Raw genomic sequence first — 24,511 nt, 5'->3', positions numbered from 1 at the left:
ACTGACTTCTTTAAAACCCCCAATAAACCTAAATTTGTTCTATCTCCGGCAAACGCTGCAGTACACCTAATATTGGGGAGAATTCTCTTCACCTTGGACAATTGCATCTTCACTCTCAGTAAATGGATCTTCTCTATATTCTCTGTGCCCCTGGCTTTTGATCTGACCTGGAATCGCCTTCACTACTCATCTGAACTACCCCTCCATTTAAACACCTCAACACCACTATCCCATAATTTATTAGGATAGATAAGGTCAAAGACCATATTTGCTCTCATCCTTATTACACCCTTTGCCTTTAACCTGAACCGTTTGTTTCAAGTCAAATAACATCTGCACTACATTTGACAATACTGCCCTGAGACATGATTGTCTTATCGTTGTTCCATCCTCATTTTCACATCTTTTCAATATCCCTATTTTCAGTACCTCACTGTTTTGTTTTCAATCTGAAAAAAATCAGTGAGTTATAGGGGGTCAAAAAGTGAGTCCATTTTTGGGACACTCTGTACATATGTATACATATCAACACACACACACACACACACACACATATATATATTCATACTTCCTTGCGGTACCCCCTGCTTCAGTGAGGCAGTGTCAGGAAAAGACAAAAAAGGCCACATACGTTCACACTGTCTCTAGCTGTCATGTGTAATGCACCGAAACCACAGCTCCCTATCCATATCCAGGCCCCACAGATCCATCCATGGCTTACCCCAGACATTTCGCATGCTCTGGTTCAGTCCATTGACAGCACTTCGATCCCGGTTTACCACATCGTTCCAATTCACTCTATTCCTTGCACACCTCTCTCCTTCCTATATGTTCAGGCCCCGATCGCTTAAAATCTTTTTTCACCCCATCCTTCCACCTCCAATTTGGTCTCCCGCTTCGCCTTGTTCCCTCCACCTCTGACATACATCCTCTTTGTCAATCTCTCCTCACTCATTCTCTCCATGTCCAAACCATTTCAACACACCTGTTTTCTCAACCACACTTTTTATTTCCACACATCTCACCCTTTCATTACTCACTCGATCAAACTACCTCATACCACATATTGTCCTCAAACATTTCATTTCCAACACATCCACCTCCTCCACACAACCCTATCTATAGCCCACGCCTCGCAACCATATAGTATTGTTAGAACTACTCTTCCAACCGAGTGTGAACGAATGTGGCCTTTGTTTTTTTCCTAGTGCTACCTCACGCGCTTGCTGGGGTAGGTAGGGTCCATTTCATGTGGCGGGGTGGCGGCGAGAATGGATGAAGGCAGCATGTATGAATATGTACATGTGTATATATGTACATGTCTGTGTATGTATATGTATGTATACGTTGAAATGTATAGGTATGCATATGTGCGTGTGTGGGCGTTTGTGTATATATATATGTGTATGTGGGTGGGTTGGGCCATTTTTTCGTGTTTCCTTTCGCTACCTCGCTAACGCGGGACACAGCGACAAAGTACAAATATACATATGTATATATATATCTTTTTTTCTTTCATACTATTCGCCATTTCCCGCCTCAGCGAGGTAGCGTCAAGAACAGAGGACTGGGCCTCAGGGAATATCCTCACCCAGCTCCCTTCTCTGTTCCTTCCTTTGGGAAATATATATATATATATATATATATATATATATATATATATATATATATATATATATATATATATATATGAAAGGAAGACAAAAATATGAATGTATTATATAAGATAAAATTGATTCTTCAAAAATCAGTACCGTAAATATCCATTAATCATAAGTGAGGTAGGAATGTAGATTATTGTAAGGTCTGTTTATCATGTGAAGAAAAATATGTCATTCAATATTTACTAAGCGTCAGCTGGTCCTTGAGGAGGCAGACAGGGAATGTTTGTGTCTACATATTTCATAGTGTTTTATTATGAAATCTGCGGCTTCATAAATTTTAGTGCTTTGTTTAGGAGTTTAAGTGTTAGAGAAAATTTTAATTACTAGTTCAAAGCAGTAAGGTAATGTAAGCATCAGCACTGGCCCACTGGGTAAGTTTGGGAATCTTGAGATTTCTCACTGATAATCACAGGAAACATTTATTAGGAGTCAGAGAGCATTGTTGTCATTTTGTGAAGTACGAAATTTAAGTTGGGCAAAGGTAAAAGTTTTAGTTCTGCCTCCTCGTTTTTTTTTATTTTTATAATCAGAATGGGAATGTATATCTGATATAAATGATGTATATCATATAAATGATCTGATGTAAATGATGTATATCAGATGTAAATGATGTATATCTGATGTAGATGAAGTTTACTAAGAAAAGAGTTAGCAGAGCACTGCCGCTGCCTCATGTGTTGTTCTGTAGTAAACCTAACAAAGTGAGGAGGACTTTGAAGAGCAGTGAGTTTGGGGTAGAATATGAGGCAGTGTTTGTGGTTCTGGAAAGAGCAATCTTGATTTTATTCCATGAGTGATTTAGGTTATGGTTGATGTATGTCAGGCTACAGAGGAATACAGTACTGTGTGTGTGATGTTTGTAATGTATTACCAGTTAGTGCTGTGTAGTAAGCACTGCACGTTATTCACTGGCTTATTGCACATTATTCACTTCCCAAATATAGAATTTTTTTATGTGTGTATGACAAAATCAAACCAGACCCGACTTGTGCAAGTATAGGTTGAGTTTGGTGTAAATAAGATTAAAGGAATATTTCTCATTGGGTTAATTAAAGTGGTTAGAGGACTGCAGCAATATGCAAGAACTTATGGAAATAGTGTGTTTCAAGGAAAATATACCAAAATTTTAATTGGAACATAGTTCATGTGTATTACGCTAGTTGTATGTTAATGTATATCACCTTACTAGTAGGGAGGGTTCTGATGATCATAAAGAAAAGTGAGATTGATTAATATGATATTATATAGAAACCTCGTAGAACTGAGTAGAACCTGTGAAAACTTCACCTCACTTCCTTAGGCAGCTCACATTAGCCTCATTTGTGTTATTTTGAAAATGTGTAATTATGGTCTGCTCGCATCAACTTGATGTGCAGCTATGTTCTTTGAAATGTGCATTGAAAGTTGTTGAACAAGGCTCTCTACTTCTGAGTTATTCGTTTATTGTTCCAGTATAAGTAAATTAAATGAAAATGAGCATTTTGATGAGAATGCTATAATTCCTAAATACAAAATTTCTTTATTAGATTACGTAGTTCACTGTGTTGGAAAGCTCACAATGATAACATTAATATATTTCCATGGAGATAGGTATCCCTTGGGATAGGAGAGAAGAATACTTCCCAAGTACTCCCTGCATGTCATAGAAGGCAACTAAAAGGGTTGCAAGCGGGGGCTTGAAATCTTCCCCTCTAGTTTTTACTTTTCCAAAAGGAAAAGAGAAGGGGGCTAAATGAGGATTTTCCCTTCAAAGGCTCAGTCCTTTCCTCTGTTCTTAATGCTACCTTGCTAACACAGGAAATGGTGAATATGTATGAAAAAAAATTCACATGTAACTGACAATTAAGGTGAATTTCAGTCCCAGTTAAAGGTTGGCGAGGTTTTCACAGGTTCTCTTGATTTTTAGAAGTCTTCCACCCATTGTCTCATAAGACTGAAATAGTGATAACAATCATGCTCTGAAAGAGTTATAGTTATCAATATGGTACGTCTCCATTTCCAAGCATACTTGGTCATATTCCATTGTAGAATTTTTGATAGATAAACTGTAACTTTACAGTTTTTGATTTTATGTCACCTTAAGAAGTTACTGACAGCAAACTCAGAAACAGAAGAAACAACCAAATGTAGGGTGCTTGTCCTCTTGAAGGCCCAAGTGAGAGTGTCTGAATGTGTTTGGATGTAATCTTGATGAGGAGAAAGGAAATAGGTAATATGTTTGAGTTATATCTCTGAACAAAACAAAGCTCAAGGGTTTGGGGAAAGAATGGTTTGGGAATGTCGTAGGGGTAAAGTCAGGGGTCCTTGTGAGGGAAAAAGCTAGAGAAAGGATAATACTTGAGCTGAAGTAGTTGTGGGAGTGTTTGAAAAAGATGGTGAGCTTCAGACGGATGTGATTGGAAATGAAAGTGGATTCCAAGATGTGGGTGATCATTAGTGCTTTTACATCTGGCCACAAGAAGTCTGACGAAGAGAGGTGAGTGTTTTGGGAGGAGATGAGTGGTGAGCCAACAGTTTTAATGCAAGAGATTGGGTAGAAGTATTGGTTGATGTGAATGCAACAATGTGTAATGTGTCAGGTGAGGGTATGATATGGGGGCATAGAGTATTCAGTGATGTGAAAGGAAATGCTGAATAGCTTGTGGAATTGTGTTGAAAAAGGTTTGGTGATTGGACATACGTAGTTTAAAGGAAGGGACATTCATAGGTATACATCGAGTAAGAAAGATGAAAAGTAAGCATTATTGTATTATACGCCATATGATTGATTTGCAAAAAAGAGAGATTCGTGGATGCTGAGAGGGGCAGTTGGTAGGATGTGTGATCATTAGCTGGTGGAGATGATGGTGAAGGTTTTTAGGTTCTTTCAGGAAAGAGGGAAAGACTTGTGAGAAGAGGATAGTGAATGTAAGTGAGCTTGGAAAAGAGGCATGAGAGAAGAGATACCAGAAGCGATTGAGTTCAGAATGGTGACGGTTGAGAGTAAACAAAGCTAGGGTTGTGGTTAAGGATTGCAAGGTGTTTTTGGAAACAGTCCTTGTATGTGTGAGAGAAGTCTGTGGCATGCACAGTATGGGAAGTGGGCAGGTAAGAAAGGGTAGTGAGTGTTGGGTTGATGAAGTTAAAATGATAGTTAAAGAAAAAAAAGAGGCTTATGGAAGTAATTTACAGGTAAGGTAAAATTGTACTTTACTGCCACGGCATTTTAGATTTATAGTTACTGACAAAAATGGCACCTATCTCTGTGTAGTACTCCATAGGAGTTGCCTTTTGAAGTAGATACAATGCATATTTAGCTAATGAATAACTTAAAAGTGGACAGGGCATTAAAGATGAATATATGGGGTTGTAAAAAAAATTGTAGATTCAAGTAGAAGCCAACATTTACTTGATGTGTTTTTTTTTTATTGTAGTGTGCATGCAAAGGGAGAATACAGTTTTGATCATTCTTATCTGAATTTTTATAGATATATTTATTAAATTCACTCCCTCGCAAACGTGGGAGACAGCGACAAAGCAAAATGAAATAAATATATTTATTAAATTGTTACATATTTGTCTGTGTTTTATAGGTTAACAAATTTCCTTTTCCACTTTAGCAAGGTAGCATTAGGAGCATGCAAACAGTGGCCTCATGTGCACATATCACTCACTTGCTAGCATTTATACAGCACTGAATCCATAGCCCACAAGGGTTCAGTCAGTTAGGTTGATTAACTTTTTCCAACTAATCAATGAATTAACTTTTGAAACTCCTAAATTAACTAAACTAGATAATTTTGAAAGCTGATTTATGGTTGGGTTAATTAATTAACTCATCTTTTTACTATTTAATCAGATAATTGACTTAACTGCTCAAGACTCCCAGATTAACATAATTAAGGTTATTAACGGTTGTCACATTTTCATTTGGATCTGTGTGTTTGGACATTTGAATCATGTTAAAGAGTCTAAGATATGAATGAATTAAAAGCAAATGTAGATTCTCAGTTACAGAGAGATAGCATTTGAATGTTCTCATAACATTTTACTACAGAGATTAATTCACATGATGAACAAACATCTTCACCAGTTGTGAATATTCTTTTGTACATATGTGCAGATTGGAAATTTTCAGTATCATGAAGGAAAGTCAAAAAAAAGTCCTAATTTATACCTGATACTTTCAGTTTGTCCATCAATCATGTGGGTATCAAATGTGAGGTTAGCAGCTGATGCTTACCTGGTGTGCCTTCATCATGCTCTCACCACAGAGAAGGAGGAAGTGTTAGGACTCTTAGTTGGGGAGTTTAGTGAGGTAATTTTGTGAATTTGGTCATACATGATCCTGAAACCTTTACCCCCTCCCCACCTTGTGACTCACTTCCGCTTCCATCCACCGCTAAGTCAACTCCCAGATGTCTAAAACACTTCACTTCCCCAATTTTTCTCCATTCATACTTATATCCTCGTTAACTCATCCCTCAACCCTACGGAACCTGATAACCATGCTCTTATTCACATTTATCTCAATTTCTCCTTTCACACACTTTTCCAAACTCAGTTACCAGCTTTGCAGTTTCTCACTTGAATCAGCCAATAGAGCTGTATCATTGGCAAACAGCAATTGACTCACTTCCCATGCTCTCTCATCCCCAACAGACTGGATACTCTTGCATTTACCTCCCTAACCACCCTATCCGTAATCAAATCAAACAACCATGGGGACATCACACACTGCAGCCACAGACCGACATTCACTGGTAACCAATGGCTCTCCCTCCACCTACTCGTACACATGCCTTACATCCTTGGTAAAAACTTTTCACTGCTTCTAGCAACTTACCTCCTGCACCATATATTCTTAGGCATTCCACAAAGTATCTCTATCAACCCTATCATATGCCTTCTCCAGATCCATAAATGCTACATACAAATCCATCTGTTTTTCTAAGTATTTCTCAAACACGTTCTTCAAAGCAAACACCTGATCCACACATCCTCTACCACTTCTGAAACCACACTGCTCTTCTCCAATCTGATGCTCTGTACATGCCTTCACCTTCTCCATCAATACCCTCCCATATGATTTCCAAGGAATACTAAACAAACTTATGCCTCTGTAGTTTGGACACTCCTTTATCCCCTTTGCCTTTGTACAGTGGTACTCTGCATGCATTCCACCAATCCTCAGGCACTTCACCATGATACTTACATACATTAAGTATTCTTACCAACCAAACAACAACACAGTCACCCCATTCTTAATAAATCCCACTGCATTACCATCCAAACCCGCCGCCTTGCCCGATTTCATCTTTCGCAAAACTTTCAGTACCCCTTCTCTCATAACCAAACCATTGTCCCAGATCCTTACACTTCACACACCAACCCAACCAAAACACCCTATATCTGCCACTCTGTCATCAAACACATTCAACAGACCTTCAAAATACTCACTCCAATTCCTTTTTACTTCATCATTACCTGTTATTACTTCCCCACTTGCCTCCTTCACTGATGTTCCCATTTGTTTACTTGTCTTATGCACGTTATTTACCTCCTTTCAAGACATCTTTTTATTCTCTCCAGAGTTTAATGGTACTCTCTCACCCCAGCTCTTATTTGCTCTCTTTTTCAACTCTTGCACCTGACAAAGATCATAGGTTAAGTTTCCAATGATAGTCGTTATTAAAAATTCAGAACATGCATATATCAACAAAGGTAAAGGTAGAAGAGTGAAGTTCCATAACTTCAAATGCTCTTTGTAAATATTTATTTTGGGCTGTTGTGAAATTCTTGCTAGAAAAGCCATAAAGATGAAAAGTTAAAGGAAATTTTTGATAAGTATGTACTCTGTAGCATGTCATTTCCTGTTTACCACAGGAGCGTTTATAAAAGACATGTACTTAATTTCCTCCAGAAGCAAATTATACTGAAGGATTAAGTGATGTTAATGATGGGCTTTTATTCAGTTATAATTTTCCTCACATAGGGTGCTGAGGTTGTTTGCGATATTCACTCAGCAGTCACTCTGAGGAGATCTGATAAGAGGAAAGACCGGGTTGAAATTTCACCAGAGATGCTCATTGAGGTAAAGAACTTATTGTTTATTCATGATTATTTTCTTTCTATGTATCTATCTTCTGTATCTCTGACACCCTTTCCCTTAGGGAATTACTTCAAGGGGGTGAATATGGTAAAAGAGTCTCCATAACTGAAGAACTCCAGAACCACTTCTTAACCTTTAGTGTTTCATCCTTAATAGGCCACTAGCAGGGGGCAACTGTAGTGCCATATTTTCAGAGGCTCCTGCTTAATGTTTCTACCGATGACTTCTACCAAATGCTGCCATCTAACGTTCCTACTTACTTCTTCTACCTTATATTACCTGTATCTTTGATGCCCATTCCCTCTTGGAATTGCCATTCCAAAAGAGTCTTCATAGCTGGTGAATTCCATTGCCTGTTCTTATCTTTTAGTGCTTTACCCTCTACAGGCCACTGGTAAAGGGCAACTCTAGCTTAGGGTTTCCAGAGGATCCCACCTAATGTCCCTATCAACTGCTTCCACCTAATGTGATTTCATAATGTTTCTACCTAATGCTCTTGTTTAATGTTCCAACCCACTATTTCTGCCTGTTGCTCTTACCATTTTGCTCAAAGATAGGGCTAGTGTATAGCATTCACTGATGGAAAACTTAAGAGTTACTAAGAATGTGTTGTGAGGGTTAAGTGTTGTCAAGTGTTTTGTGTGTGACAAGAAATTTGTGGAAGAGAATGCCAGCATTCTATGTGTCTGGGAGGCAAAAAGAAAAGACAACTTCCTGGTTCAGAGGAGTGCAACTTGACAACCACTGAAGGGCTGGCTCTCCACCCAGCTGTCACTAACCCTCCCTATGCCCAAGTGGTTAGAACTGGCATTGTGCCTCCCAGGTTGATGGCTGTGTACCAGCTACCTCCGATGTTATATTGGGTAGAAAGTAATAGATTAACCTTTAATTGGCAGATATTGTCTAGAAAATCCTTTAAAGTGTGTAAAAAAGAATCCTATTTGAAGTGATTGATTAGTATGCAACAGACAAAAGCTAGAGAAGTTACTCAAATAGTAACATGAGTATTCTTGTATTGGCTTGGTCCATTGCTAGGTGAGTGGGATAAGGGATATGGTTGACATGTCTGACAGCTCCCAACAGGAAGTGAGGATAGATGTTTTTTTGCTATCTGTTGCACTTGTTTCACATTCTACATTATTTGATACACAGGCACAGTATTATTAGTGAATAATATGGATACATTAAGAAATAGTACATTGTGCACATTAAAGATGTGGGAAAAAGGAGAATGTATGGCACATTTTGGGAAGAATATTGAAATCTTTGTTTCCTTCCCCTGAACTTGGTTTCACTTTATTTTTATTTCATACAGTGTTGATGGAGAATAACTTTAATATGTATATTTTTTTCTCTCTTCACCATTTTCCTTGTTACCAAGGTAGCACTAGGAACATAAGAATGGCTTCATTTCCTTACATCCATTCTATAGCATTCATGTATATTGCACCAAAACCAAAAATGTACATTCAGAAATATTACACTACTTACATTAAATGTGAGTGAGAGCAGGAAGAGTGGCTAGGATGTGTTAGGAGCATATAAGAGGTCTTTCATCTTTGAAATTTTCTAGTTACTTACTATCATATTTTACAAGCCCTCCATCATCTCAGGATAACACAATGGGAAACCAAGGTCAAGCCAAGGGCATTGGAGAACACAGGTGCTGGCCTCCATTTTACTCACATTATCCTACTGCTAAAATCACAAATTACTTATTTCTTTGCTTTTCTCATATTATTCTTCATTCTCCTCATCAGTTGACACATGTGGTAAGTGCTCCTGTTCATCACTTAAGTTATCCAACAATGTTTATTTTCTGTTGGTAATCTTGGATACACATTCTGCATGGTGGTTTTGGGGGTATTGAAGAGAGCAGAATTGTTTCCTAACCTTCCAGGCAGCAAAAGAGACCCCTGTAAACTATTAATGGTAAAAATGGGGTGCTTGTTCCCTTGTAGCACATTACTTAATTAAGGCCATTGTTTATAGGTTAAAAGTGTAAATGATAGTGTGATGGTTAAGAGAAAGGTATCGATGTTTATGAATCACCCAAGGAAGGAGTGTTGTGTAAATAGCTAAAAAGTAATATAAACATAAATCATATTCTCAGGCCCAACAGAGAGCTGAACAGATGTCAGCATCCAGTGGTCAAGAACTCCATATTGTTGGGTGGTATCACTCACACCCACATATCACAGTATGGCCTTCAGACATAGGTGAGCCAATTATAGTATAATTTGTCTGCCAAACATTAGGGCCGATTAGTGACATTAAAGGTGTGAATTTTAGATCTTATTATTGTTCAAAATAATTCAATTAAAGTGATTAGTTGATCAGATACTGGCAACTATAGATGCCAGGTATTTTATTAAGAAAAAGGCAAACAGAACTTTTATATTTTGTATTTGCTTTTCTTAAAATATGGTAGTATCTGTTGCTGTCTGTATTTTAGAAGAGTTTGAACCTATGAATATTTGAAAAAATGTCCATATAGAAATTAGTCATTGATCTTTTTAAGTTGAAAACAGACATTATTAGAATCAAGTGCCAAGATGAAGATTGTAAAATGTATAGAGGAATAAAGGTGTAGGTAATTCTTAAAACATCTTTCTTTACAGATTTGCAGACCCAAGCAGGGTACCAACAAATGGACAGTCGCTTTATAGGACTCATTTTCTCTGTTTACAATGAGGATAAAAAAACAAAGGTAGAATTTATTCATTCATTGTTTAAATCTCAGGGAATAGAGTTTTTTTTTTAAAGGTGTATCTATAAATGAAATGGGGTCAGATTTATGTATACACCATCTGCAGTGCAGCATTCCAGGATCTAGCAATTCTCATAATTCAGCACTTCTTAGAAATTTGCCACTGTGTTGCCTATACACAGCCCAGATATCTTCTTGTTACCATTGGCCATTTTTTGATGTATTTTGAATAACTGAATAACATTGCTCTTATTCACATATACTCTCAGTTTCCTCCTTTCATATACTTCCAAACTCAGACACCAACTTCTGCAGTTTTCACTCAAATATGCCTCCAGTGCTGTCAGTAAACAACAATTGGCTGACTTCCTAGGCCCTCACCCCCAACAGAATGCATACTCGCCCCTCCTCAAGACCCTTGCATTAACCTCCCTCACCACCCCAACCATAAACAGATTATGTAGCCATGATGCCAATATAAATCCATGCCAAAGTCAGGCATTCTCATGGAACTCCTCTTTTTGCCTACTTGTACATGCCTTACTCTCTTGATATAAACTCCTCACTGCTTCTGATAGCTTTACTCCCACACCATATATTTGTAACACCTTGCACAAAGCATCTCTATCAACCTGTCATATGTTTTCTTCAGATCCATAACGCCACATGCAAATCCTTCAGCTTCTCTGAGAATTTCTCACACTCATTCTTCAATGTAAAGACCTGATCCACACATCTTCTACCACTCCTGAAACCACTTTGTTCCTCCCTAGTCTGATGCACTGTGTGTGCCACCAACCAGTGAATCACCACATTTCCATACAACTTTCCAGGTACACTCGACAAATTTTTACCTTTGAAATTCAGACACTCACTTTAGTCCCCCTTACCTCTATATGTAGCACTATACATGCATTCTATCAATGCTCAGGCACCTCACTATGATCCAAACATACATTGAAAGTCCTCAGCAACACAGACATCGTATGTCTTAAAAAATTCAGGTGCAATACCATCCACCTTCCACATTACTTCTTATGGGGAAGATTTTCACCACCTGTTTTCTTTTCACAAAACCACTTGCCTTTACTCTATTTGCACACCTCTCCAACCCAAACACCATTTATCTGCTACTATATTATCAGACACATTCAGTAGTCGTTCATTGTACCCATTCCATCTCTTCACCTTATCACTGCCTGTTACCACTCCCCCATTTACCCCTTCATCAAATTTCCCATGTGTTTTCTTGTTTTTCTTTATTAATCTTAAGGAAATAACTTGTTCTTAAAGAAATGCATAAATTAAAAGCACTGCATGAGTGGAAGTATAGTTATGTGATTAAAGATAGGATTGTCTTCACCATATTTGATAAATGAGAGGAGTTATGAAGAGACAAAAAATAATATAGGATAAAGGAAAATGTGAGAGAGAAGCACATATGGAGAAAAATGTATAGTAACAACATATTTTTGTAGGTTGGTAGTCATCAGGTGACATGCTTTCAAGCTACTAACCAGAGTCCAGAGGGAGAAGCTCCTCAATATGTTCGTTTGCCTGTTCCTCTAGAAATCCGTCCAAGTCCTTCACTAGCCACCAACAATCAGCAGGTTTGTGATGTGAATGGCTGTTTGGGTCTGAAGAGTATGTGTGAAAATATTTTTGTTAATGTATGGCTTCATTGATCATCAGATAACTAGTTAACTCATAGAACATGTCTTTGCTTTCTTGGATGGCCTCTTCACAATTTTCAGAATGGTAATGATAGCATAGTACACATAAAATATATCCGGGGATTCTTTCAGCCCTTCACTAGCACAATTTTTAATGTTTTTCTTCCTCTTTTGTCACTTTTCTTGCACTACTTCTTCAGTTAATTTTTTATTTTTTTTCTATGTGGCCTCATTAACCCTTATTAATCCTTAAACAGAGATTTGGTATCCTCTTTCAGTGTGGCTTCATCCTTCTTGATTTTTAAACTTCTTCCCTCATCTGATGAATCTTATAGCTGTGCTCTTGTCATCACATGAAGAATTAAGGCTCCCTACTTTTTTTTTTTTTTTTAAATCCTAGCTAATGTTTTTTTTTTTCCATCAATTATCCATATATTTCACTAGTGGCATATTGTCAGTGCTGTAATAAATATGAATCTTAGTCACCCTAAATCTGTTACTAAAGCTGTTTCATCTGTAAATAGCTACTGACAAACCTTCCACACACACTGACTGACTGACCTGACTGCAGACCCACCCTTTTCTCCAGAACTCTTGCATTCACCTCCCTCATGACCTCACCCTTAAACAGATGAAAACAGCCATGGTAACATCACTTATCCTTGATGCAAATCCACCTCCACCTAGATTCTAGAAACACTCATCTCTCTACTTACTCTTTTTACAAAAGCTCTGCTTGTAGTAGCTCTTCTCCCTCACCCAATGGTTAGAGTGCCTTCCATAAAGCATCTCCATCAACCTTAATAATTTTTTGGAATAAAAGAAACAGTATCTGAGGTATGAGAGAAAATGAAGTTATTTGTTCATTTAATCATGTAAAGAAAGTTTTTACTGTGTGTAACAAGTAAGAATGTAAAAATATGTATGTAAAAGTTATGCAAAATATGGAAAATGAATGCATTGTTGCTTGTAGAATAAATAAATATGTGGTGTGAAATCATTCCCTGTAAAGAAATAATAAATTGTGGAAAATGATTAGATGTATAAAGAATGTGAAGTGTTTTAGATATCTGGGAGTGGATCTGGCAGCAGATGGAACCATGGAAGCGGAATTGGATCATAGGGTGGGGGAGGGGGCGAAAATTCTGGGAGCCTTGAAGAATGTGTGGAAGTCGAGAACATTATCTCGGAAAGCAAAAATGGGTATGTTTGAAGGAATAGTGGTTCCAACAATGTTGTATGGTTGCGAGGCGTGGGCTATGGATAGAGTTGTGCGCAGGAGGATGGATGTGCTGGAAATGAGATGTTTGAGGACAATGTGTGGTGTGAGGTGGTTTGATCGAGTAAGTAACGTAAGGGTAAGAGAGATGTGTGGAAATAAAAAGAGCGTGGTTGAGAGAGCAGAAGAGGGTGTTTTGAAATGGTTCGGGCACATGGAGAGGATGAGTGAGGAAAGATTGACCAAGAGAATATATGTGTCGGAGGTGGAGGGAACGAGGAGAAGAGGGAGACCAAATTGGAGGTGGAAAGATGGAGTGAAAAAGATTTTGTGTGATCGGGGCCTGAACATGCAGGAGGGTGAAAGGAGGGCAAGGAATAGAGTGAATTGGAGCGATGTGGTATACCCGGGTTGACGTGCTGTCAGTGGATTGAATCAAGGCATGTGAAGCGTCTGGGGTAAACCATGGAAAGCTGTGTAGGTATGTATATTTGCGTGTGTGGACGTATGTATATACATGTGTATGGGGGTGGGTTGGGCCATTTCTTTCGTCTGTTTCCTTGCGCTACCTCGCAAACGCGGGAGACAGCGACAAAGCAAAAAAAAAAAAAAAAAAGTATAAAGAATGTAAACACACCTGGGAAAACCCATAATTAATGTATTCTTACATAGATAAGGAGCATCTAAGCTATCAGCATAGGACCTCTCCTGTCTAATTAACACCCTTCCATACCATCATAGAGGATTTATTATTTTTTTTTAATGATACACATATTTTTATTATTATAGAAATAGAAATAGAGAATACATATTTTGTAAGGAATTTTTTTTGTTCCAATATCAAATGAGGTTGCATTACAGAGGCAATACTGCTGGTTAACCCTTCGATTTTGCTGAGGCTTATTTGAGGCCAAACATAGTATTGTGTGCTTAGTCACATTAATGGCTTTAAGTTGTCTGCTCCTTGCTTCACTTCCTAGCTCATGTAAGATTCCTTATTGTATCATAGTTGTAGGTAACAACCTAACAATACAACTGGAAAAATATCATGTGTTACAGTCACCAGTAAATCATCAAAGAGTGTTATTGCCACTTTATTACCCCTGACCACACTTTTGGCTCTAAACTTTCTTTTATCCATAGATCTCACTAGCAACCTAACATTCCAGTTGGCATTACTATCAGTCATCACAGTCACCCATCTTTTAAAAACTGAGATACAAGAAAGAGGAGGTTTCCAGCTCCCTGCTCCTGCCCCATTTAATTGCCTTCTTCAACACATTAGGAAGATGGAGGTAGATTCCTATCTTCATCTGTTCCTGGTGCTACATTGCTAATGAGGGAAACAGGGAGCAAGTGTGACTAAGAAATGACAGTCATAAATCATCAAAGAGAACATAACTGTTCATCATGGCAGGAAACCAGATTTTCACTGCAAATAATGTAATCATTTTCACAGTAAAAGAAACAATTTCTTTGGTGGAAAGGTGGATAGATATAAAATCTGTTGCTCTGTTGAAAGGTTCAAATAATCATATGACATAAGTCCTGATGTAGGAGAATTTAGTTATTGGGTAAGGCAACTCCTTGTCCAGAAGGATACTACCTCTTTCCATAGCAGTAAATTTTATGGGATGCAAGGGGAAGAAAATTATTTATATCTTGTATGGTTTTGTTTTAGGTCAAGCTTTTTGTCTTTGAGAAAATATTGGTAAAAGTACCTGATCATTGTTAGTCCTTGATACCTGTAGAGGTCAGGTCATGAAAAATTTGACTTTTTCAATAAATCCTTTTACCCTCCTTGATAGAGATTCTGTTTGGTTGCATACACACATAGAAATCCCACATGTACATATAGAGAAGTTGTACAGTTATGTCCAAATTTCTGCCCCATCTGCATTTTTATTCGAACCTCTTGCATCACCCATATAATTACAGACACTTTGGGATTGCTTTTTTCATTGTTGCCACCATCTTTTGTTTACCATCTGTCTGTCCTCCATCCATATGCTGGGAGTTACACCGTGGTTTAGTACATGTGTTTGATATGATCCTTAAAACATTAAACTTTATACAGTTATAACCAAGCATCTAAAGACTTGAATGGCATAAAACTCTTCATGCAAGTTTGGATGATGCCTGAGTCAGGCCTCTTATGATAAGGTTTAATGGGAACTTAATATGGCTCATAACTTTAAGAAGATTCCACCTATGGCCATGAACTTGACTTTTTTTTTCATACTTGATTGCCATTTACTACATTAGCAAGATAGTGCTTGGAACAAATGAAGATAGGCTGCATCCACTTGCACCCATTCTCTCATGTATAGTGCATTGAAACTACACTTCCTTATCGACAACCAGACCTTTCAATGGTTTACCTCAGATGCTTCACATGCCCTGTTTCAGTCCACTGACAGCAAGTTGACCCCAAAATACCACATCATTCCAGTTCACTATCCTTTGCTTACCTTTCACCTTCTTGCATATTCAGGCCCTAATCACTCAAAATCTTTTTCACCCCAACCTTCTAAGTCCAATATGGTCTCCCCATTCACGTTCCCTCCACTTCTGATAGATATATCCTCTGTGTCACCCTTCCTCACTCATTTTTGTATGTGTCCAAACCATTTCAGCATACCCTCTTCAACTCTCTCAACCACACTCTTTTTATTACCACACCTCTCTCTTACCTTTTCATCACCTATCTCTTACCTTTTCATTACTCACTAGATCAAATCACCTCACACCACATATTGTCCTTAAACATTTCATTTCCAACACATCTACCCTCCACACAGCCTTGTCTGTAGCCCATGCCTGCATCCATATTATATTTTTGGGACTACTGTACCTTCAAACATACCTATTTTTGCCCTCCCAGATAATGTTCTCTCTGCACATTTTTCAGTGCTCCCAGAACTTTTGCCCCTTCACCCACCCTGTGACTCGCTTTCATTTTCATGGCTCCATTTAGTGTCATGTCCACTCCCAGACATCGAAAACACTTTACTTCCTCCAAGTTTTCTCCATTCAAGCTCACACCCCATCTAACCAGTCCCTCAACCTTGCTAAACCTGAAAACCTTACTTTTATTCAATTTACTCTCACCTTTCTCCATTCACACTCTTCCAAACTCAGACATCAACTTCTGCAGTTTCTCTCTCAAATCTGCCACCAATGCTTATCATCAGCAAACAACAACTGACTCACTTCCCTTGCCCCCTCATCTTCCATAGACTGCTTATTCACCCCTTGCCTTTCACCCTTGGTAAAAAACTGCTTCTAGCAGCTTTTGTCTCACACCATAGGTCCTTAGGATCTTCCCCAAGAAGTCTCTATCAACCCTATCACATGCTTTTTCCAGATCCATAATTGCCACATACAAATCCATCTGTTTCTCTGAGTACTTTTTTACCCCATTCTTTAAAGCAGGCACTTGATCCACACATCCTTCACCACATCTAAAATCATACTGCTTCTCTTCCATCTGATGCTTTGTACATGCCTTCATCCTCTCAATTAGTACCCTCCCATACAACTTACCAGGTGCATTCAACAACCTTTTACTTTTATATTCTGAACACCCACCTTTATCAAACCCCATGTATTTATACAGTGGTACTTTACACGCTTTCCACCAATCCTCAGATACTTCACCATGATCCATACGTACATTGAAAATCCTTACCAACCAATCAAGAAGATAGTAACCCCTTTTCTTAATAAATTCAACTGCTTATCTCTTGTCGTTTCATCAACCCCCGACTACTTAGACAGTTCCAACCCATTCTTGCACTTTACCCTTGAGCTTTGGTTTACTCAGAGCCAGAACGCGGGAAATGGCGAATAGTTTAAAAGAAAGAAAGAAAAGAACTTCCAGTTTTTTTCCTTAAACCTGTCTCTCTTCTCTCCTTGTCTTGGATACGTCCACTCATATTTAAACACCCCAGCATGGCTTCTGTTCTGTCTTTTAGAAATTGAAAAACAAGAGGGGTGGTCCAGCCCTCCACTCCTGCCCCCATTTAGTAGCCCTCTATGATGTGCAAGGAATATAGGGGTAGAATTCTTATTCTCCTCCCCCTCTTTTTTTTTAGTATTATTTTCTGAACAATATTTCCTCCCAGTCATACCTCACTCCCAGCATCTGTGCTGGAAGCATGTGATATAAGTGTTCCATGGAACATCCATCCAGTTCTTCCTCTTTACCAAACTTTACTATAAGTAATTGGAAAAACTTATTCCCATAATGTTAACACAGAATTTTTTAAGAAGTAAAAGGATTGCAAGTGTTTTACTTACTTTTTGCTAAACACGTATCAATAATTTGGTTAATTTTATAGACTCATTTGTGTCTTTAAGAGCAGAATATATAGAGATAAAAAGTATGTGAAAAAGCTTTACACCTCTCCATGCTGTAACAGCAAATTGTGATGGATTTTACATATAAAGGTAATATAAATGTAAAACATCATCTTTCAGGCTTTAGAGAATCTTTGCTCTACACTCTTTGATGAACAGAGTGAAGTACTTCAGCTATCTCGGCAGCGGGCAGGGCAGTACCCCCTTGCTCACCTGCATAATGCTGCGGGTAAGAATAATAGCTTTACTATAGTTCTAGATGTTATTGTCCTTGTTAACTACCTTACTTATTCAAACATGGTGTCTGTGTTATCATTAACTCTTTTTACCCTACACATGGAGTACGTTAGTGCTTTGGAACCCTTCTGCTTACTGAGAATTATTCCCAGCTCATGACTAATTTATTACAGAGAACTTTGGATTTCTTGATGACTGTTGAAGTAGTTCTTGATTTTTATCTCTTTTACTTGAGTTAAATTGCTTGAGAGATTTATGTTTCCATTAACATTCCACCTTTAAACATAGTACACATCCACTGCACTTTAGCAGGTAAAACCCCCAGACATCCTCATCTGATATACTATTTGCCCCAAACATTTCATTTTGCATTATCCCACCCATTTTGCTTTTTACCTCTTCTTATACCTTCTTGCTACACCAGCCTTACTAGCATAGATCTAACCCAATCTACCAGCTGCTGTAAAGCCTACATGGCCAAGTCCCACAAGGCTTTTGTTCATGCCCCTTTTTTTAACAGTTTCTAATGCTGCATATTATCCTTACATCTGTCTTCTTTAATCCATTTTCCTGATTTTAGATTTTAATCAGATGCACCTACCATACTCATGAATGTACTGTTGAAGATGACTTATCTAGTTTATACACCTGAAAGTAAATTAGTTATCACAAAATTAATTTCTTTCCTTTTTAGTGATGGTGCAGAGCGTATGTGGTCTTAGCAGTCTAGTGTCAGGCCCCCTTGTATCTACAGTGGAGGAGCGATTGCATCACATCCAAGGAACTACACAACAGTTAAAACAAGAAGCAGAGTACCTCAAAAACCTTCTCAAACAACATAAAATTGAAGTTCCTTCATAATGATCAATTTAAGTTTAGGAACTGGGAATATTATATGAAATATGATGTAAACTTATTGATATCTTTTAATGTCAGAACACATCATTTGTGCTAGTTACTGGTGCTTTTCAAACCCTGTTGAAGTGGTGTATAATTGATATTCCTTTCATTACTGTATCATATCATTTTGGCAATAATAAGATATTATTTAGATTTTCTGTACATATCCAAAACAGTAGAGGATGTGTGGATGTGTGGATCAGGTGTTTGCTTTGAAGAATGTATGTGAGAAATACTTAGAAAAGCAAATGGATTTGTATGTAGCATTTATGGATCTGGAGAAGGCATATGATAGAGTTGATAGAGATGCTCTGTGGAAGGTATTAAGAATATATGGTGTGGGAGGCAAGTTGTTAGAAGCAGTGAAAAGTTTTTATCGAGGATGTAAGGCATGTGTACGTGTAGGAAGAGAGGAAAGTGATTGGTTCTCAGTGAATGTAGGTTTGCGGCAGGGGTGTGTGATGTCTCCATGGTTGTTTAATTTGTTTATGGATGGGGTTGTTAGGGAGGTAAATGCAAGAGTCCTGGAAAGAGGGGCAAGTATGAAGTCTGTTGGGGATGAGAGAGCTTGGGAAGTGAGTCAGTTGTTGTTCGCTGATGATACAGCGCTGGTGGCTGATTCATGTGAGAAACTGCAGAAGCTGGTGACTGAGTTTGGTAAAGTGTGTGGAAGAAGAAAGTTAAGAGTAAATGTGAATAAGAGCAAGGTTATTAGGTACAGTAGGGTTGAGGGTCAAGTCAATTGGGAGGTGAGTTTGAATGGAGAAAAACTGGAGGAAGTGAAGTGTTTTAGATATCTGGGAGTGGATCTGTCAGCGGATGGAACCATGGAAGCGGAAGTGGATCATAGGGTGGGGGAGGGGGCGAAAATTTTGGGAGCCTTGAAAAATGTGTGGAAGTCGAGAACATTATCTCGGAAAGCAAAAATGGGTATGTTTGAAGGAATAGTGGTTCCAACAATGTTGTATGGTTGCGAGGCGTGGGCTATGGATAGAGTTGTGCGCAGGAGGATGGATGTGCTGGAAATGAGATGTTTGAGGACAATGTGTGGTGTGAGGTGGTTTGATCGAGTAAGTAACGTAAGGGTAAGAGAGATGTGTGGAAATAAAAAGAGCGTGGTTGAGAGAGCAGAAGAGGGTGTTTTGAAATGGTTTGGGCACATGGAGAGAATGAGTGAGGAAAGATTGACCAAGAGGATATATGTGTCGGAGGTGGAGGGAACGAGGAGAAGAGGGAGACCAAATTGGAGGTGGAAAGATGGAGTGAAAAAGATTTTGTGTGATCGGGGCCTGAACATGCAGGAGGGTGAAAGGAGGGCAAGGAATAGAGTGAATTGGAGCGATGTGGTATACAGGGGTTGACGTGCTGTCAGTGGATTGAATCAAGGCATGTGAAGCGTCTGGGGTAAACCATGGAAAGCTGTGTAGGTATGTATATTTGCGTGTGTGGACGTGTGTATGTACGTGTGTATGGGGGTTGGGCCATTTCTTTCGTCTGTTTCCTCGCGCTACCTCGCAAACGCGGGAGACAGCGACAAAGTATAAAAAAAAAAAAAAAAAAAAAAAAAAATCCAAAACAGTGGAAACTTGCAATTTGTCACAAGTTCAGATTGGCAGCTTGACAACCATTGGGTGAGAGCTAGATATCAAGTCACCTCCTGTACTCCTACATGACTAGCTGCTGAAATTTTCTTGCAAAATAAGGTCTGTTTGTTGATAAAGGGCTGTGATATCAGTGGAGAGGTATGGTGCAACCTTAGGGATGGTGAAGATTGTATGGATCAAGTGTATACTTAGAAGACTCTGTGCAAGAAATACCTAGAGAAACTTTTTTTTTTCTTTTTTGTATGTGGCATTTATGGATCTGAAGAAAATATATGATAGGGTTTCTAGAGGTGCTCTGTGAATGATGTTGCAAATACATGGAAAGGGAGGAAAGTTGTTTTAGAAGTAGTGAAGAGTAATGCTTGTGTGTCAATAGAAAGAGAGGAGGTGTTGTGTGGTTCCAGATGAGGGTAGGTTTGCAGAATGGGTGTGTGTTGTCACTATGCCTGTTTAGTTTGTTTATGGATGGGATGGAGAGGGAATTTAATGTACCTGTCTTGGAGATAGGAGCAGAAATGCAGTTTGTTGGGGCTGGGGGTGTGTGGGTTGGGTGGTCATTTGTATGCTAATGACATGGCACTGGTGGTATATTTAAGTGAGAAACTGTAGAAGCTGATTTCTGAGTTTGGAAGTGAGTGAAAGGAAAAAAGTTGATGTGAGTAAAAGCAAGGTTTAGCAGTGAAGAGAGACATTTTTTTGGAGTGTGAGTTGAATGGAGAGAACTTGGAGGAAGTGGAGTATTTTAGATACCTGGGAGTGGAAAGGGCAGCAAATGGAATGTTCCATGGGAGCTGAAGTGAACCACATAGGTTGATGAGTTAAACGGTTGGTCACCCATAACAGAATGTTTGTATCTTCTCAGAAGTCTTCTGTCACCTCCTTAATCCCAGGCAGGCATGAATCCAACTTGCACCCTCCTATCACCTTTAATGGCCAATCACTCCCACTCCACAAAACACCAATACTCTGGGCATCACATACAACACATATATTACAACACCATATGACATTCATAACAACAAAAAGAATCCCTTAGTATAATCTATAAACTACTCATCTGTATCTCCTTGAAGTATACCTCACCTTCCTAGTCACTCACCCTTTCAAAAACAAATATAAAGCTGCAAACCACACAAAACAAAGTAATCAGAACAATTCCTGGCTGCCCAGCAACACAGATACCCAACACCTACATAAAAAACAAAGTTTCTCAATACAATCCTACCTCATCATGCTTGGCATTCAATTCTTTGCAATAGCCAGACCCTTCTCATCCAAATCACTTTATAACCAACTCCCAAATGGAAATATAAAGGTCATCTGTGTTTCACATGTACGTAACCTCTACTCACAGATCATCCCACCCTCAGCAGACGCAGGATAGACAAGACACATTCACACTGAAATGACTCGACTCTTTACAGTTGCCCTTCCAACTTGGTTTTAAATACCACCCCACCTGATGTACACCCATCTGAAGCCACACTTCCCAGGCATGTACAAGTTACAGTTTTGGAAAGAACTGAGACCAGGAAAAGACAGTAACAATACTAAAAAGTCTTACAATGTTCATGGTCTTGAAATTTCACCACTGTTGAAAATCTTTGTAGATACACTGGACTAACCTCTTGAAATATTGTTTATGTCACTGGAGAAAGGCAAAGTGCCAAGGGAGTGGAAGAGCGCAAGCCCTATAAGTCATAAAAGGGGAGACCAGAAACAGGCATTAAACTCCAAGTCAGTCTCATAAGGTTCTGGGTAAGATAATCAGAAAACAAATGGGTGACTTTTTACAGAGGAGAAATTTGAGAAAAAACATTGCTTTAAAAAAAAGGTCATGTGTAACAAACCTCAGATTTCTGAGAGAGTGAGCTCTGTCTTCAAGAAAGGGCAAGGCTGGGTGGATTGTTTACATCTGGACTACCAAAAATCATTTGACAGAGATGACTCAAGTCATGGGGGATGTGACAACCATGAAGGATTGCATCTACTGTAAAGACTTTGACAGGTTTAACCCAAGTACATGAAAAGAAATGAGGACAGGACACAACAAAAGACCTTGATACAATTATCATTTAGCAGGAAATAAGCAGCAGTAATTTGTGTGCTAGAGAGACTTGAAAGTTGACAAAGTCGCTGACTAGTACTCAGATTCCCACAATAGATGAGTAAAGGAGACCAACTTTCTGTTAACAAAAATTAGAACAGCATTCTAGTACTCAAATAATTAATTATTTCCACAAAAGCTAAAACTAGTATATGCTTCCCAGTTTTGGCCACATTTCAAGAAGCACAAAAGAAGATAGTCTAAAGAACAATTAAAGTTTCAGGGAAAGGCTATAGGCCTCAGATTTTCCCACTTTGGAAAAGAGAAAAGAGCAGTTACCTTAACACAACCTTTAATTTCTTTTAAACATGATGATATAGATAGTGAAGAGTTTCTAGTGGGTGTTCTTATGGGCTGTAATGTTACGATTCATATAAGAGAGAGAGGGATACAGAAACATGTTTAATACAACAATATAGGTTTATAGGATGATATACAGGTGAGGTAGCAAGGGTGTAGTGCTACAGCAGGTTAAGGATTGTGGCAGAAAGTAGTCAAGTGAGTTACGATGAGATGTGACAAGGTTGGCAGGAGTCCCACTATCAGGGAATAGGTGCTTGAGATGAAGCAGTAGCACATGGAAGAATTGCATGGCTGCCTTGCCTACAAGGACGTAGGTATGGCAGGTGGTACCGCTCTTTGAGTGCGAAACGGATGCCGGTTTGTGCTAGGGTTGCAGGAGTGTCGCGGGCGTGGCCGTTGGTCCCCTTGTTACAGCTGGTTCTCATAAAGGGCGGAGGCGATGTCCACAAGGAAACCTGCCAGGAAAATGAACCGGTCACGTGGGAAACTTCTGCTGACGGAGGCGCCATAAGAACGTCTTCAATCTGAAGTCACACGGCCAAGACTTCAGTTACTGGTTGGTATACTTATGTAGAACAAGCTAACTGTCTAACTGTCGTTCAACGATCACGGTGACACCGGGGCATATAAAAGGCAACGAGAAGAGATCACGAAGGTGGTCATCATTATATATAAGCCTGGTCGACTATTATCTCAACTCATCAGCCAAGCCTTTTTTTAAGGAGATGGGGTGGGGAAGGGCTGAGTAGTCCTTCGAAGTGTAAGCCAGGCATACTTAAACTACAAGTTCAGTCAAGGTTTTATCTGATACCCGAGTCCTTTGCATATGTTTTCAAGAGAACAAAAGACATTGCAGGGAATGGAAGGAAAGAGTGAAAATAGACTCTGATATATAAATGTTTACTATAAATTGCAATCTAAAAGTAATGATAGGTAACCTGAAATTCTATTACCTGAAAAGTTGCATGGGATATTACTTCAGTAATAAAAAAAAGAAATAGGGTGGGTAGATGATAAGCATAATCACACTGTGACACGTTATAAGTTCAAAATTAGGACTATATCAAACTATGTCAATGATATTCTACTTTTTTTAACTTTAGGATTTTCGTTTGTATGGGTTGTGCCTCCAAACCACACTTGATATATGAAAAGGAAAATGTGAGATCTTAAATGTTTAGATAAGCGTTTTCATTAATGCATTTCAGCTAATGAATCGTGCATAAATTGCTTACAATATAGGTATGATTATACAATTTTTGGTTACGATTTTACTCTATTTAAGAATATTAGCTTCACTATCAGCTGAAGGTTGATCTGGCCTTGCTATTTAATGGTCAGTTAGAAAGAAAAAAACAGCTCTTCCCAGGACCGTCATATATACACAATACATCTGTTCCTGGGTAAATGAAAATGATAGAGGCCTAAAATTTAATTATTGGTAGATTTGCATGTGATATGGTTTCCTCAGTTAAACAAAGGTAGGATGAGGGAATGATTAAAATAGATGTCTAAAGTCGCACAGTTAATTAATCACATGTCGTTTGCATTATGCCTGTACTGTTATTTTTCTGTAGTGACTAGTAAGAAATTGGCTGATAATCACTGAACATTTTGATTACTGATATATTCTTCCATATA

At 38.6% G+C, this 24,511-nt stretch overlaps 1 protein-coding gene across 4 annotated transcripts; it reads left to right on the top strand.

The window, feature by feature from the left end:
* The first annotated feature begins 1,256 nt into the window (after nucleotides 1–1,256).
* Nucleotides 1,257–19,007, top strand: LOC139753660 (lys-63-specific deubiquitinase BRCC36-like). Of its 4 annotated transcripts, none has more exons than XM_071670297.1 (8): nucleotides 1,257–1,326; nucleotides 5,834–5,961; nucleotides 7,639–7,737; nucleotides 9,869–9,974; nucleotides 10,377–10,465; nucleotides 11,944–12,075; nucleotides 17,840–17,948; nucleotides 18,651–19,007. In XM_071670297.1, the coding sequence occupies exons 1-8, from the start codon at nucleotides 1,272–1,274 to the stop codon at nucleotides 18,815–18,817; spliced, it is 885 nt and encodes a 294-aa protein (XP_071526398.1). In that variant the 5' UTR covers nucleotides 1,257–1,271; the 3' UTR covers nucleotides 18,818–19,007. The 4 variants fall into 4 exon arrangements, with proteins under 4 accessions (XP_071526398.1, XP_071526400.1, XP_071526399.1 ...); XM_071670299.1 differs by lacking the exon at nucleotides 1,257–1,326 and adding an exon at nucleotides 1,805–1,885; XM_071670298.1 differs by lacking the exon at nucleotides 1,257–1,326 and adding an exon at nucleotides 1,892–2,035.
* The last annotated feature ends 5,504 nt before the right edge of the window (nucleotides 19,008–24,511 follow it).

The sequence above is a fragment of the Panulirus ornatus genome, chromosome 15 (assembly GCF_036320965.1).
Source record: "Panulirus ornatus isolate Po-2019 chromosome 15, ASM3632096v1, whole genome shotgun sequence".
Taxonomy (NCBI): domain Eukaryota; kingdom Metazoa; phylum Arthropoda; class Malacostraca; order Decapoda; family Palinuridae; genus Panulirus; species Panulirus ornatus.
This window is presented reverse-complemented; position numbering and strand designations above follow the sequence as displayed.